Source organism: Bos grunniens, chromosome 5, assembly GCF_055505025.1.
Source record: "Bos grunniens cultivar Pamir isolate PY7600 chromosome 5, Bosgru_T2T1.0, whole genome shotgun sequence".
Classification (NCBI taxonomy): domain Eukaryota; kingdom Metazoa; phylum Chordata; class Mammalia; order Artiodactyla; family Bovidae; genus Bos; species Bos grunniens.
The window spans coordinates 91493192-91509447 of record NC_141169.1 but is presented as its reverse complement, the minus strand read 5'-3'; the positions used below and the strand labels follow the sequence as shown (position 1 = coordinate 91509447).

Genomic DNA, 16256 nt, shown 5'->3' with positions numbered 1-16256 from the left:
TTTAGTCTTTTATATTTACCATATGCTTCAAGCATTTGCCAAGGAATTCAATTTTATTCCTATCTTAAGCAGCCTTGATGTTGGCTGCTCTGATTTGGTGGTTTGTGTGTGGGATAATTGATAGAATCATCTTGATGAAGGATTTTTAGAAATGTATACTGTGTTTACTGAAAACATTTTAAATTGTTAATTTTTTTTGTAAATTAATTTATTTAATTAGAGGCTGATTACTTTACAATATTGTGGTTTTTGCCATACCATCACATAAATTCAGCAAGGGGTGTACATGTGTCCCCCATCCTGAACCCCCTCCCACCTCCCTCCCCATTGTATCCCTCAGGGTCGTCCCAGAGCACCAGCCCTGAGTGCCCTATCTCATGCATCAAACCTGGACTGGTGATCTGTTTCACATATGGTAATATACATGTTTCAGTGCTATTCTTTCACATTATCCCACCCTTGCCTTCTCCCACAGAATCCAAAAGTCTGTTCTTTACATCTGTGGCTCTTTTGCTGTCTTGTACATAGGGTCGTCGTTACCATCTTTCTAAATTCCATATATGTGTGTTATTATACTGTATTGGTATTTTTCTTTCTGACTTACTTCACTCTGTATAATAGGCTCCAGTTTCATCCACCTCATTAGAACTAATTCAAATACATTCTTTTTAATAGCTGCATAATATTCCATTGTGTATGTGTACTATAGCTTTCTTATCCATTCATTTCCCGACAGACATGTAGGTTGCTTCCATGTCCTAGCTATTGTAAACAGTGCTACGATGAACATTGGGGTACACGTGTCTCTTTCAATTCTGGTTAATTCTTTAGAATGAAGCCTGAAGGGAGAGAAGGGATGGAAGATAGGAAAAGAAAGGGCCAGTGTAGCGTTGCTGGCTACAACAGACTGGCCATACACAGCCAACAAAGCTTTTTCTTAATTGCTAGTTGTCTCTTGCTCTTCTCCTGCACTCTGTCAGATGGAAATAAGTGTGTTAAAAAAGTCATGCTTGCTTCATTTTAAGGAATTTGATTTTGAAAAGTTTAAATAGTGTAAATATAATCTAACATCTGTTGTATTTGACTTCTTAGCATATATGTACAAAGTAAAGAAATAAATGTAATCAATTTGCACATTGATTACAGTGCTTGGGGGAATCTTAGTTCCTTCACCAGAGGTTGAGCCCATAACCTAGGCAGTGGAACCATGGTGTTCTCTAACCACTGGACTGTCCCCAGGGAATTCCCTAGCCTCCCTTTTTAGTTTTGTATTGGACATCATTTCAGGTTATGCAATATTTCTGTGTAATAGTTTCCCTATATTTTATTTAATCATTCCTTAATGGGCTTTTTTGGTCCAGTTTTTCACAATATAACCTATGAGCTCATTTTTGTATACTACTTTTGTGAACTAATATAAATTCCTAGAAGCTCTTTTGCTAAGTCAAATAGTACATGTCTAAGCTTGCTTTTGAAAGATACAGTTAAATTCCCTCTGCAGAAAAACGTACCAATTTATATTCTCTCCAGCAGTGTTAGAATATAGTAGTGCCTGTTTCCCAACAGCCTTCTTGAGGCTTATTATTTATTCCCTTTTATTTTGCCCGTCTGCCAGTGTATGGTAATACCTTTCTACTTAGATACCATGCAGGTACATATAATGTAAATACAGTATAAATACTTTTCTGTATATTCACATTGTTTTTCCCCCTATGTTAATTATTTTTGTATTTTTAGGATGGAAAATTTATTGAGCTTACTCATTATTCTTTTTTATAGAGTAGGAAAAATATTTCCCTCCTGTGATAGGAGTTAAATATTTTCCCCATTTTGACCTTTTTCTAAAGTGCAAATTTTTTAAACTTATAATTTCAGCTTGCAAAAAAGATGGGAAAACTCCCATATATTTCTCTCTCTCACATGTATGTGTAAAGAACTCCCATATACCCTTCAGCCAGATTCACCGGTACTCTTTTGCCACATTTGCTTTCTCTCTATCCATCTCTCCGTCTGTCTTCCTCCCTCCCATCTCTCTCTTCTTTCCTCCCTTGCTTCTTGCAAACACATTTCACATACTACACTGTTTTTGAGGAGCCATTTAAGAGAAGCAGTAGCCCTAAATTGTGTATTTCCTAGGAATACTCATTTACATAACCTTAGTACAGTTACCAAAGTCCAGAAATTTAACATTGATGCTATTAGCTATTCAGATTTCACTAACTGTCCCAATAATGTCCCTCATAGTCATTTTTTTCTCTTTGTTTAGAATTCAGTTGAGCATCATGCATTATATTTAGTTGTCATGACTCTTTAAAACTTACTTTCCTCAGCTTTTCTCTATGTTTTATGGCAGTAATATTTTTGAGAAGTATAAATGTTTTATTTTGTAGTATATTTCCTATTTGGGAGTTATTTGATGTGATCAAATTCAGTTTATGTCTTTGGAGAAAATAAAAATTCTCACTATTACCACTTCAGGGAATTCTTGAGAGTTTGTTCCATCATGGGTGAGGTTACCTAGCATCACTCGGTTAAGGTGGAATTTCCAGGTTCTCTTACCACAAACTTTTCGTTTGTACCTTTACAATTAATAATCAGTTTGTGGAGGACACTTTGAATCTATATAAATAACATTGTTCCCCATTAGAACTAGTTTTATTATCCATTGATGTTTCTTGCCTGAATCATTTATTACTATGAGGGTGGTTACAAAATGAGTATTTTTCTAACTTTATTCCCATCTGAATTTATTAGTTGATACTCTTATTTTCAGAGCTTTCTACCCATTGTTCTATCATGTAGCTACAGAATGGACTCATGTATTATGTTATTCTTAAGCTTATAATACATGGCTATCATTTTGATCCTAATCTAATACAGATTTTTATATATTGAATTTTATCAGTTTTTGCTCATGTGGCTTCTGGGGCAACTGTCTGAAGATTAAAGATTCAGATGATGAAAGTCTGTTGGAGTTTTGGTAATGGCAAAGGTTGGAAACGAAAAGTCCAGAAAGACGTAATTGAGTTGATATGGGAAATCAATGAAAGTCACGGATGTGTCATTTAGGTTTAAACTGAATTTTATATTTCCTATACTTACTTGTTTTGCGCTTGATAATAAAAAAGTTAATGTCATATGAAAATAATCTTGGTAGCTCATTATCAGATTTTAGTTTTATAAAATCATACTCCTGAAATGCAGATACAGGTTTTTTTCTTTTAATAATGTTCGTCTTATATAATGAAAATGCAAAGATTATTCCTTAATAAGCAGCCCCCTTCCCCGCCACATTCACTTTGTCTTGTATATATACCCCTGCTTTGTATGTGCCTTTAGAGTTTGTGTGAGGGGAGTTGCTGCTGCCATTTCGTTAAATGTAGTGAAACCTTTTATTATTAAAGTTTGAAAAACATTACGTGTGTTAATAGGACTAGGATTTTGAAATTCTTCGTGCTATTCTCTGGTCTTTATTTTTAATGGTGATTTTCATTCTCCTTGGTCATTTGGTATTAAGCTTTATCATGGCTAATTAACCTCAGCTCACCATGCTTATTAATATTTTATTTAACTGAAGAAAATAAAAATTAGTCATACACAGCATGTTTGGTGATCATTTTGATTTCCATTTTGCCAGTGTGACAGTTACTTGTCTGGACAAATTTGTATAGTGTGGAAGAAATTACATAGTTGTACTTTTCAGATAGTCTCCATAGTTTCCTTTTTCTTCCTACACATTTCTCTTCTACTCTAGTATTTCTGTGTACTTTGAACACAGTACTTGTAGTCACTTTGTTGTCATGGGCTAATGTATTTATTGGGCTTCCCTGGTGGCTCAGAGGTTAAAATGTCTGCCAGTGTATTTATTATAGTATTTATTATAACTTTTCCTCAGCAGCTAGTCTCCCACAGCACAATATGATTGTGTTCTTTCATAATAGTGACATATCTGAATGACTTCTCATTGTGATAGAGTATTGCTTGAAAAACTTAAGACTTTCTTTCAGACCTGATATACGAAATAGCCAGTCCTTTTAAATGTTTTGGAGTCAAGAACGTAGCCTAAATTGTGATAAAGAAAAAAGAAATTTCATCAGACCAGAATTAAACTATTAAATACCCTCGTTAACTGTGCGTGTCTTGTGCATACAAGACACAATGATGCCAGTATTAGATCATTCACGGTGGCGGGTGATGAAAAAGTTCCTTCTTCAGTTCCTTTGTAACGTGTTTGATAATGGCAGTTGATACTGATAATTTAAAATTTTTTTTGCTTTTTCTCTCTAGTTTTATTGAGATATAATTGACAAATGAAATTCTAAGATATTTAAAGTGCACATTGTGATGATTGGATATGCATTACAATTGTGAAAGGATTCTATCCATGTAGTTAATTAACACATCCATCACCTCACAGATATTTTATATATATATTAAACTATATATGTATGTATATTTTGTGGGGGTGAGAATATTTTCCTTTTCAACATTCTCTGTAATAATTCAAGACTTAAGCACCCTGTTCTGTCTTTAATTCTCCTTTGCCTTTTTGTGTCTCTGTGTTTGAAGCACTCATTTTCCCTAGCCTTGGCAGCCAGATTTTAGGTTTCCACTGACCAAAGATGATACAATTTGAGTATAAATAAGGAAAATAAGTGTAATGAACATGATGATACTGAAAAACAAAACATGATTCCTTAACACACACACACCTATCCACCCACCCACCCATGAAGCTAATTGGTCACTGGTGGGGAATGGTAGGGATCTGGTTATCTGGAAATCTAAGAACAGTCTTGAGGTCATTCTTTCTTGACTATACGAGCGGTGCCACTGGGTATTCAAATTCTGGTGCCTGAGTTGCACCCATGCCCAATTAAATTAGAATCTTTTTGATGTGCTGCGGGTCGCTCCTTTATTTTAAAAAATCTTCCTGGTGATTTGGATGTGCACCCGTGCTTAAGAATTCTTCATGTGGCTGCTATGGATCTATGTGGTGCATGTGGGCTTTCTCTAGTTGGGGCGAGTGGGGGCCACTCTAGTTGCATTGCGTGGGTTTCTCATTATGGTGACTTCTCTTGTTGCAGGCAGAGCACAGGCTCCAGGCGAGCAGGCTCAGTAGTTATGGTTCATAGGCTTAGTTGCTTTACAGTATATGGAATGTTCTTGGACCAGGGATTGAATCCATGTACCCTGCATTGGCAGGCAGATTGTTATCCACTGTACCACCAGGGAAATCCAAGAACTTCTGTTTACAAAGTTTTTCTCTTACGAGGGGACCCTTAAGAGAAGTACCACTTGTTACAACACTGGGTGAACGTGGTTAGTTAAACATTTCTCTAGTAAATGAGGATACCAACTCAAAGCTCTTTGAAAGGAGGGGGAAAAGCACAGGGAAGAAAGATGTATGCTCTGTTTACTCTGTGCATGTTGCGTATGGGGTCTTGGTTTTTATTAACTTACTCTTTCCTGTCTGGGCCTCCTTGATACCACACTTGCCTGTTCATCCCCACCGAAACTCAGTGGCTGTTCCTTCTGGAGTCTGCTTTGCTGTTCTGCCTCACTTCTGAATGTTGGAGACTGCTATCAAAAACTCTCACCCTAAGTGTTTTTATCTTATCAAGTTCTTTGGTTTTAAATACTCTGTATATTCTGCTTACTCCCAGATGTTTACATCTAGCCCTAATTTTCCCTCTTGGATTCCAGAGTAGAATATTCAGCTTGGATGTCTTATGGAGCATTTCAAACTTAATATGTACAGAAGCTTCGTTTTCCATTTCAACCATGGTTCTATTTTAGACTCAGTGAATAGTAGTATCTTCAATCCACTTACCCTGACTTTAAGAGTCCTGCATTATTCCTGATTCTTCTCAACTTCTCGTATACAGCCCCCACATGCATTCCCAAATCTTATCTAATTTGCTTGCCTCTTGGTGTATTCTGAGTACCTTTACTACTTCTCATTCTGCTCTTTTGTTATTCATCTACCAGTTCATCTTCTAAGAATCACTTAGTTATTGCTATTTGAAATCCTTGGTAACTCCTCCATCTCTGTAAATGAAAACATCCATATTTCTTAGCATGATGTATAATATCATATCTGATACTTATCTGCTTCTCTCTTCTCATTCATTCCTTTACTATATATCTTCATAGGATTTGTGTTCCAGCCAAATACTGAACTACTTGTACATCTCAAATGGATCTCCTTTTTCTCTCCTTGTGGTTTTTGTATAGGCTGTGCTTTCTGCTAGCGAATGTTAAAAACTTTGTTTCAGAAAATTTTTAAAGTTACAGAAAATGTGCAAAGATAGTACAAAGAGTACTCACATACCTTCACCCCATTGGTTTCCCTGATATTATCATCTCACGTACTGTGGTGCATTTGTCAAAACTAAGAAACCAACATTTGTACCTGGAATTTTTGTTTCCTTTTAGATTACTTGCTAATAAATACTCCTGTGTCTTCCGTTTTCTGCTCTGTGTTTCAGTAGCCTCTTGTAGATTTCTATAGCACTTATGGGAATATGACTATGAATGACAGTCTTGGTGCTGCTTCAGTCGAACAAATCTGTTTGAAAAAACTGTCATTCCATGTTTCAAACTTTATAACAGCTACTTGGCCCACAGTAGCAGCTAACAAATGTTTCCGTGGATTCGGAAGATAGAACATTTGAAACACTTATCCAACCACCAGTTTTTCCCCTGATTGTTCAAATGGGTTTGCTTTTTTTTTTTTTTTTAATCAGCACCGTGTGTGGTAGCTTATGTTCAGTGGTCATTGCTGTATGTTTGGATGAAACATTGACTGTTTGAACAGTAAAATCACTCAACACCGTGAAATGCTTGTGTTAAGAGGAGTGAATGCACTAAGACCATTTGAGGCAGCAGGTTTGTCTTTCACCTTGTTCTCTGTGATAAACACTAAATTAGTGGAATATTGATTAGTGACATTTAAAATTTTTCTGTTAGGGTAAATGAATTTGTGTTTTAGTGAAAGGTGTGTGATTCTATTGTATTTGTTTTCATTAAAAGTGCTCTTTTCTGTCATTCTAAATTCTCGTTTACTTTATGTTTTTTAGGATTTGTTTTTGATTCTTTGTTTATTTTTTGATTCTTGATTGATGAATAATCAAAACCAAAGATAAAGTAATTTTCCATTAGAATTCTCATTATTGATTTTATTTCCTGAGCATTGAATCATTAATGATTAAAATAAACTTGAGATATTTACTCTCTTAGTTCTAGGTACTACCAGAGCTTATGTTTTGCAGTTTTGAAGGAACCCAGGACAAAATGAATCTGTTATCTTATTCGAATCCTTGTAATTAAGGATAATCCTGGGTGGATTTGTATGACAAAATCCCTAGAAATTTAAACCCTGGGGACTTGGGTCTGAACAGTTATTGTCATTGCTGCCTTAACTGTAGTCAGGTAGCAATTCTAAAATTTGGAATGTGGAATTTGTCCATAAATTTGTTTGAATAACCAGTACTTAAGCAAGAATCTAAGGGGAAAACTGTTTTATTTATTGCATTCCTTGAAGTATCTGTCACATGGGGCACAAAATAAGTAATTGACCCAAAGTATGTTGTTTTGGGACTTCACTGTTGGGCCAGTTGCTGAGACTCTGAGCTCCTAAGGCAGGGGCCCTGGGTTCTCTCCCTGGTCAGGGAACTGGATACCGTATGCCGCAACTAAGACTCAACACAGCCAAATAAATAATAAAGTATGTTTTTAGAATAGGTGTTAGGAAATAGGGGTGATGTCTTTTAAAATGGAAAAGCAAGAAAAATAAGTAGTGCATGTCTTAGTCTATGGCAGTACTGTACACTTTAACAGAAATGACTTGTGAACTGAATGTGTTGTTTTATATTTAAAAATTTTCAATGCTGTGTTAAAATACTTGAAACAAGTGGAAATGAAAAGAATTTAAATAACATCTTAGACTTAACCTATTTGATCATTTCAGCATCTTTTCAGTATGCATAGTTAATAAGATCTTTTGCATTTTCTGGTACTAAATCTTCCAAATTTGGTGTGGAGTTTATACTTAACACTTTTAAAAAAACTTGAACTAGCCGCATTTTAAGGACTCAGTAGCTCTATGTGTCTAATGACTGGCATGTATTGAACAGTGCGCAGCTAACTCTTCAGGGTGATTCTCCTTCAGCACTCTTAATTCAGTCTCTGAACACTTGCATCTATCTCATTTATTTTATTTTTTAGCCATTTTTTAATTGAAGTATTGTTAATTTGCACTGTTACGTTAGGTATAGGTATATAAACAGATTCAGTTATATATACATACGTATATTCTTTTTCAGATTCTTTTCCATTATAGGTTATCACAAGACATTGAATATAAACAGTAGGTCTTTGTTGTTAATCTGTTTTATGCATAGTAGTGTGTGTATGTTAATCCCAGTCTCCTCCTAATTTGCCCCTCCCTCCCTATCTTCATCTATATTTAGATATCATAAAATTTGCAGTTGCAGAAGTAGATTCACACACTCATGTTTTCCAACCATATTTAAAATTTTTTTTCGGTATTTAGAAGGAATTATCAGGTTTTAAATTAAAATGATTATTAAGGAAATGCAAGTGAAAACCACAGTGAGATTCCACTTCATACTCACTAGGATGGTTTTAATAAAATAAACGAAAAATGACAAGTCTGGACAAGGATGTGGAGCTGTCCTTATAAACCTTGTATTTGTTTGTAGGTTGTAGATACACTAAATACCACTGAATTATATACTTTAAAATGGTATGTTATATGAAATTCACCTCAAAAAATTAATAAAATCAAATAAAAATAAAAATTCAGTTTCTTCTAGTAGCATGTATTTATAGTGGTAAGTAGCAGCATCTGACTAGTGGGTCCTGTAGTAGATGGTGGTGTTTTCTGGCAGTGTGGTAATCTGCAGAAGATGGAAACTTTAAAAAGCATTATTCTTTTTTGGTGCTCAAAATACGTGTAGTTAAGATTTTAGGTTCTAAGAATTCAGCAACCGTCAGATGCCCAGCTTCTTTCTCAAGGTCAGAATCTATAGCTGAGCCTTCTGTGATGTAGGCAATCCAAGGACCACACTACTGATAAGAGTTGTAAGAATTAAATGAATTGTGAAGCCCTGAATATGTCTGATTGTTTCTTTTCAAGGTTCCATAACTCTTTGTGCCTTACCCTTGATGACAGTCCTTTGAAGTTGTCGCTTTATATATATATATGTCTTGCTGATCACATATAAGCACTTTCACTGCAAAAAGTATATCTCTTATCCATCCTCACACTTCTAGCATCTAACGTTAATAGTACCGAATATGGAATAGATAAGTATTTGAACTAAAATCTTGAGTCATTCTTCTCTCAACCTGCTGCTGCTGCTAAGTCACTTCAGTCGTGTCCGACTCTGTGTGACCCCGTAGACGGCAGCCCACCAGGCTCCCCCATCCCTGGGATTCTCAAGGCAAGAACACTGTAGTGGGTTGCCATTTCCTTCTCCAATGAATGAAAGTGAAGTCGCAGTCACTCAGTCGTGTCCGACTCTTAGCGACCCCATGGACTGCAGCCCACCAGGCTCCTCCGTCCATGGGATTTTCCAGGCGAGAGTATTGGATGGGTTGCCATTGCCTTCTCTTAACCTAGTGTGCACTTCAGAATGGTCAAAGGTTTTTGTTAGCAATACTGAGTACCGTTGGAGTGCTTAACATGTCTCTATATATAGTGAAATGAGTAGAATAATTCTTAACGGTACTATGCAAGGATTTTGCTGTGAAGTGTTTCAGCCAGCACTGATTTTTATCAGAATCTGTAAGCCAGTATATTTAGAGATAGCTATGATTTGTAGGACGCTTCTGGTAATGTATATATTCATAAAAGTATATTCTTGCCTTGAAAATGCATGGAAAAGATGGGCTGGGATAAATTCTCTAATTGTGATCTGAACATGTGAGGATGTTCCTCACACGAGGGTGAACTCTTTTCACGTGGTCAGATTTAAAGAGATTTTGTGAATAAAGTTACGATTTTTACTAATAGAGGGCTGTTGGTCTGAAAGATCCCCTGGAGGAGGAAATGGCAACCTACTCCAGTTTTCTTGCCTGGAAAATCCCATTGACCGAGAAGCCTGGAGGGCTACAGTCCATGGGGTTGCAAAGACTCGGTCGCTTCTGCGTGCGCGCACATGCACACACACATTCTCTCTCTCTTTCTCTCTCGCTGTATTGTGCTTTTAGAAGTTTGAAATGGTAGCGGTATCTCAACTGAAAGAATACACACACTAGAGGGCAGTATTGTGGAAACATGGGGAGTCTTTTGTGGTATTAATCTAGAGAAACGTAAGTTGAACCATCTGGGAATAATGTGTTGGATACATTTAGTGACCTACATGGCAAATTTGCCTGCTTCTTGTTTGGTTGTCAAGTCAGAAACGAAACAACTTGAGTAAATCACTGATGGAAACCCCCCAGCAGTCCAGTGTGGATTTCACTGTTTGAGGATCACTTCTAGAAAATGTTTTAGTTAGTAACATTCATTTCTTAGAAGACCTGAAAATATTATTTTTTAAGATCTAACTAGAAATCTTACTAAAATTGTAATTTTAGTGATTTGCAAACACTCTGCATCCATTGTTGAAATAGCAGTTGCCAGGAGACTTGGGCAGTTAAGTAGACCTTGTTTTCTCAGTTTTGCAAGTACAGAAGACTGGTGGTGGTGAGATTTAGTTGCTAAGTCATGTTTGCCCCATGGACTATAGCCCACCAGGTTTCTCTGTCCATGGATCATAGATCCTTTCTGGAATTACTTCAGTAGTGTTACTGATTTACTTCTGAAAATACAAAATATCTACTTGTTTCTATTTTGCTTGCATCATGTACTGCTTCCCTGACTATTATTATTATTTTTTTATTCAGTGTGTCGTCGGTGGCTGCAATGCCAGCTTTGCTTCTCAGGGAGGGCTAGCTCGCCATGTACCCACACACTTCAGTCAGCAGAACTCCTCAAAAGTCTCTAGCCAGCCAAAGGCCAAAGAAGAATCTCCTTCTAAAGCTGGAATGAACAAAAGGAGGAAATTAAAGAACAAAAGACGACGCTCATTACGTAAGTATTCAATACACACTGAAAGGCAGTGTGTGTCAGATGGTTTAGTTTTTATCTTAGACTCTCATGCAAATTCAGTTTCTACCATTCTTCAACTCTGCTTATCTGTTTTTGTTAATAGTAATGAACAGATAGGATCTTGGGGTGTCCCTGTGAGAATTCAGATGTATGTTTTATCTTTAGTAGCTAAGGGAGCAGTATATGTGGACTTGAGGACTATTGTAATTCTGAATGGAGAAGGCCATGGCACCCACCCCAGTGCTCTTGCCTGGAAAATCCCATGGACGGAGGAGCCTGGTGGGCTGCAGTCCATGGGGTCGCTAAGAGTTGGGCACGACTGAGTGACTTCACTTTCACTTTTCACTTTCATGCATTGGAGAAGGAAATGGCAGCCCACTCCAGTGTTCTTGCCTGGAGAATCCCAGGGACAGAGCAGCCTAGTGGGCTGCCCTCTATGGGGTCGCACAGAGTTGGACACGACTGAAGCGACTTAGCAGCAGCAGTAATTCTGAATAATTTAAATTATGACAAAGTTCCTGTTTGTAACAATATTTTAGAAAATTTGAACTTGTTAAAGATTTAAAAATCAGGTAAAAATAAAGTAACCTGTCTGTTCCAAAGTGGTGTGTGTGAATAGGGAAACTCAGTGTAGTCTGTGTCTCAGTGCTTAACAGTCTATTGTGATGCATATGTATAGTGTTCATGTGCTTAATTACAAGATTATTAGATGTAGCCTCCATATTTAGGACAGAACATAATTAGGTGATTGTGTACTTTTGAACCACAGGGAAATAGTCTTTATTTTTGTGGTCTTCAAACAAAAAGTTTTTGATTATATAATTTACTAAGAAAAATGGTTGGCCATTCAGTCTTAACTTGGTGTACTTACAGTGTATAGAGATAACACTGCTAGTGTACACTGACAAGAAGGAATACTGAAAAACATAGAAATGGGAAAAAGAAAGAAGTTGTATTATTTTCTTCCTCATGATAGTGGATCATGACACACACACCTGCTTTGGAGACCATTGTTCTAGTTTAGTATTCTTGATCCTTTAGTAGTGGACGTAAAAAGGTTAAGGTCTGATGCATAGAATCTGAAATTTGAGCGCTCTTTTTATTATTCTGAATTTAATTCAAGTGATGACCTCTGTGTTTATTTAATCTTGAGTTGAGGAGTGATAGATTTGAGTGATTTAGAGGGGTGAGTCATTATTAATAAGCTTATTCTTCTCAAGAGAAAGCATATTTGGAGAGTATGGAGAAAGTACGCATTTTTTCACCCAATAGCAGCAGATGAAGTAGGAAGGGGATTTGTTTCTTAGCATTAGGTAAAATCATGACTTTTTTCCTCTCATAAATAAATGTGAGTTTTTAAAAACTGATTTCCCATTGTCATTGCTTTGTTAATCTTGTGGGTTCTGTTAGTTTATTACTAGCTGTTGTTCTGTTTATTTCCCTTTGAGCAAAAATCCAATGAGAAAAGAGCTATTCAGACTGCTTTACTGAGTATACCAACTGGTAGATGTGTAGGTGTACGTGAGTAGTAGAGACAATTTTAGTCTACCCGTGTGTTAAGTCAGAATAGTGTGGTAAATTAGCATATATGTAATTTACAATATGCTGTACCAGGAAATTAGGCTGTTTCTTTTATTGTCAGTAAAATTTAATTTTTAATTACAGATGATATTGAGATATTTTACATGTATTAGAAAGCTCCACAATTGTAAAATAATAAATGCACTTTCCTTACTTTGAACAGTGTTATTAGGAACAGAAACAATACAATTTATAGTTATTAATGGGTTGAAAATAGAAATTTAAAAAATGATCCTATCAAATCTTTAGTGTATAACTTTGTTGTGATTATACTGAAAGATTGCTTACTCTAGGTTTGTCCATTTTTTAAAAAAATGACTTAAGCGTATCAGTATAATTGCATTATGGCTTAAGGCATTTTTCCTGTGCGTTTATTTTACTCATCATCTATAGCTGTTGCATTTCCATTTCTCAGATTAGGAAACAGACTAAGAAAGATCAGACAGTTTGTGCAAAGTCACATAGGTGATAACTGATGGGATTGGATGTTTGAAAGAATTTTGGAGGACTCATTGGCATTTAAATGTATTTATAATTTTTCTTAGATTATCATTAGAAGAGTTACTCATAATCAGGAAAATGTCAAAATTTTTAAATTTTAATATTACTACTTTGTCAAATCTGAAGGAAATTTTTATTACATAATAATGTAAACTGTTCATGAAATGTGTATATCATATGTTTGGCCAAGGTGAATGAGATCTTGTTGTAGTGCACAGATGAAGACGTTTGTCATATTGTTGAAAATGCAGGACTGGTGCTCAGGAGGGGTCCTGGAGTAAAATGCAAAACTGGATGAAAAAGAGAATAGCTAACGTGTACAGTCATGAGGTTGAAGGTTAAAATCTCACATACCAAGGAGCAGAATTAAACCACACTTCCTTCTTAGAGTTCTGCTTCTTACACCCTTAACCTTGTCAGCTTGGTTCTGTTTTGAAAGCAAAGAAAATCTTGATATTTAAACACTAGATAGATAGATAGTTAATTGTTTCAGTCTTTTTTACTTAGTATGTATTTTTGTGAAAAATGGATCACTAATTATGGCTGTTCTGAGACATTTTCCTAAATATTCTTTACTGCTTTTGTATTGACTTTTAGCACGGCCGCATGATTTCTTCGATGCACAAACACTGGATGCGATAAGACATCGAGCCATATGCTTTAACCTCTCAGCTCATATAGAAAGTTTAGGAAAGGGACACAGTGTTGTTTTTCATAGTACTGTAAGTATCTGATTTTATTTTATTTTTCAAATATTTCCCACAGTTCTATGTTTAAAAGATCACATGAAGTTTTTTAGCCTTTAATTTGAGCTATTTAGGAAATTGGGATGGTATTTGGGTTACTAAGCATTTGAAGATCCGTCTCTGACTTTAAGTAAACGAGGTGTGTTTTCTGACCTCTGGTTTCCTTATATGTAACGTTAGAGCATTAGACTTCCTTTAAGGTACATCCCTGTCTATGTTTCTGTATGCTGTCTGTTTCCCCTAAAATGCACATCTAAAGCTAGTGTTAAACAGAAAATAAGATAATGGTTATCAAATGAAAGCTTCATGAAAGAAGGAATTTTTATCTTTCTTTTTTTTCCTGTGGATGTATCTGAAGCATGTAGAATTGTGTGTATATTTGTTGGATAACTGTTGGAAAAAGCAAAATATCAAATTAAAAAAAATAACTAGTTTGTTTTTGGTTAACTAGAAGTTAATAGAGAGTTATTTTCTTCTCATTCACCTTGCCATTTTATTATCCAGTCATCTTTATATTGCTGTATTTTGATGTAGGTGAGTTAGTAGAGAGAAACTTTAGACCAGACTCAGTGATTTGAATCCCTAGAGTTTCTTTAATTTTGGCAGTTGAAATAGAATTTATGTTTTATATATTCTAATAAAAATGCATGAGAATTTAAATATAAAAGAGCAGTATGGATATTTCTACTGGTTTGAATCTTTTATTTTTCCCAACTCCTCTACTAATGAGGTTTTCTTGTACTTTCGCTTTTTCTTCTATGACTGCTTCAGTTCACAGTCCCTGATTTTGATTCCCAAAGTTAAAGACAAGAAGGTAGAAGATTAGACACAAGGAAAGGAAATCTTTTCTGAGCTTGGAGTACATAATAGGTGTGAGTTGGGTTTAAGGAAAGGTTTGCCATACGTATGTGCTTTTAAAGAATGTTGGAAATACATTTATTAAATAAGAAAGGGTCAGAAGGAACATTAGAGGCTTTGAAGACAAAGTTAAAATGGCTGTGCTGGAAATTTTGTTGGGATTCAGCAATATTAGGAGCTTGCTCAGCAGTGATGGTTAAAGTCCTCCTTTGGAATTTGGTAACATAGGTTTATGATTTGGTAGGTCTATAATTTTTTTTTTTAAGTTGAAATTAACATTTATTATCCAAGTTTACATTTATGTATTAACATATAGGAGATAGAAAATATTAATCATTTTACAAGTTGAAATAAACTGAGGATTGGGACTTTGCTGACTGTCCTGTGAATTAAGACTTGGCCTTCCAATGCAGTGGGGTGTGGGTTTGACCTCTGGTTGGGAAGCTAAGATCTCACATGGCTTAGGGCCAGAGAGCCAAAAAAGATAAAGTAGAAACAATATTGTAATCAATTAAATAAAGACTTTGAAAAGTTCACATCAAAAAAAATTAAAAAAAAAACCTGAGGATTGACTGATCATAAAAAATATTTCATGATTTGATAAAGTAGACTTAAAAGTAGACTTTTAAGGGTTTTGCTGAATAAAAAGCATGTGAGATAGAAAATAAGTTACTTAAATTTTATCCATGTGATCTTTTTCTCTTCTAGAAATACAGTTGATTTACAATATTGTGTTTCAGGTATATAGCAAGGTGATTCAGTTATATATATATGTTATTTTCCTGGTTATATTCCTTTATAGATTATAAGATATTGAATATAATTACCTGTGAAAGTGTTAGTTGCTCAGTCATGTCCTTACTCTTTGGTGATCCCATGGGCTGTAGCCTACCAGGCTTCTCTGTCCATGGAATTCTCCAGGCAAGAATGCTGGAGTGGGGTGCCATTCCCTTTTCCAGGGGATCTTTCTGACCCAGGGATCGAACCCCGGTTTCCTGCATTGCAGGCAGATTATTTACCATACTATACAATAAATTCTAGTTCCTAATCTATTTTATGTATAGTAGCTTGTATCTGTTAATCCCATACTTCTAATTTGTTCCCCCTTTCCACCTTCTAAGTTTATTATAATTTCTTTTAAAGGTTAGTAAGTTGTGGTCCCAGACTCAAAAGGAGTGTGGCATTAGGGCTAATTTGTTCATTTACTTAAATATTAAGCAGCTACACGTGCCAGGTACTAATGATACAGAAGTGAACAAAATGGATGAAAAACAAGAAACCGGATATGCTTACACTTTAATAGGGGATACATGATAAACAGGGTAAATGAATTAAAAGCTTGAAAGTGAGGATATGACCATTCACTTACTAGGGGAGGGGCATTGTGGCCAGAGGCAGGTGTAGAATCCTAAATTGGAATATGCCAGGTAGGTTTGAAACCACTGAGA

At 35.7% G+C, this 16256-nt stretch overlaps 1 protein-coding gene across 3 annotated transcripts in view; it reads left to right on the top strand.

The window, feature by feature from the left end:
* AEBP2 (AE binding protein 2) overlaps nucleotides 1-16256 on the top strand; it is a 124157-nt gene that overhangs the window by 98360 nt on the left and 9541 nt on the right. For all 3 annotated transcript variants that reach the window (XM_086401875.1, XM_086401873.1, XM_086401874.1), the window contains exons 4-5: nucleotides 10918-11104; nucleotides 13802-13926. In XM_086401875.1, the coding sequence (XP_086258001.1) occupies nucleotides 10918-11104; nucleotides 13802-13926 (312 nt within the window). The remainder of the gene's footprint in view (nucleotides 1-10917; nucleotides 11105-13801; nucleotides 13927-16256) is intronic.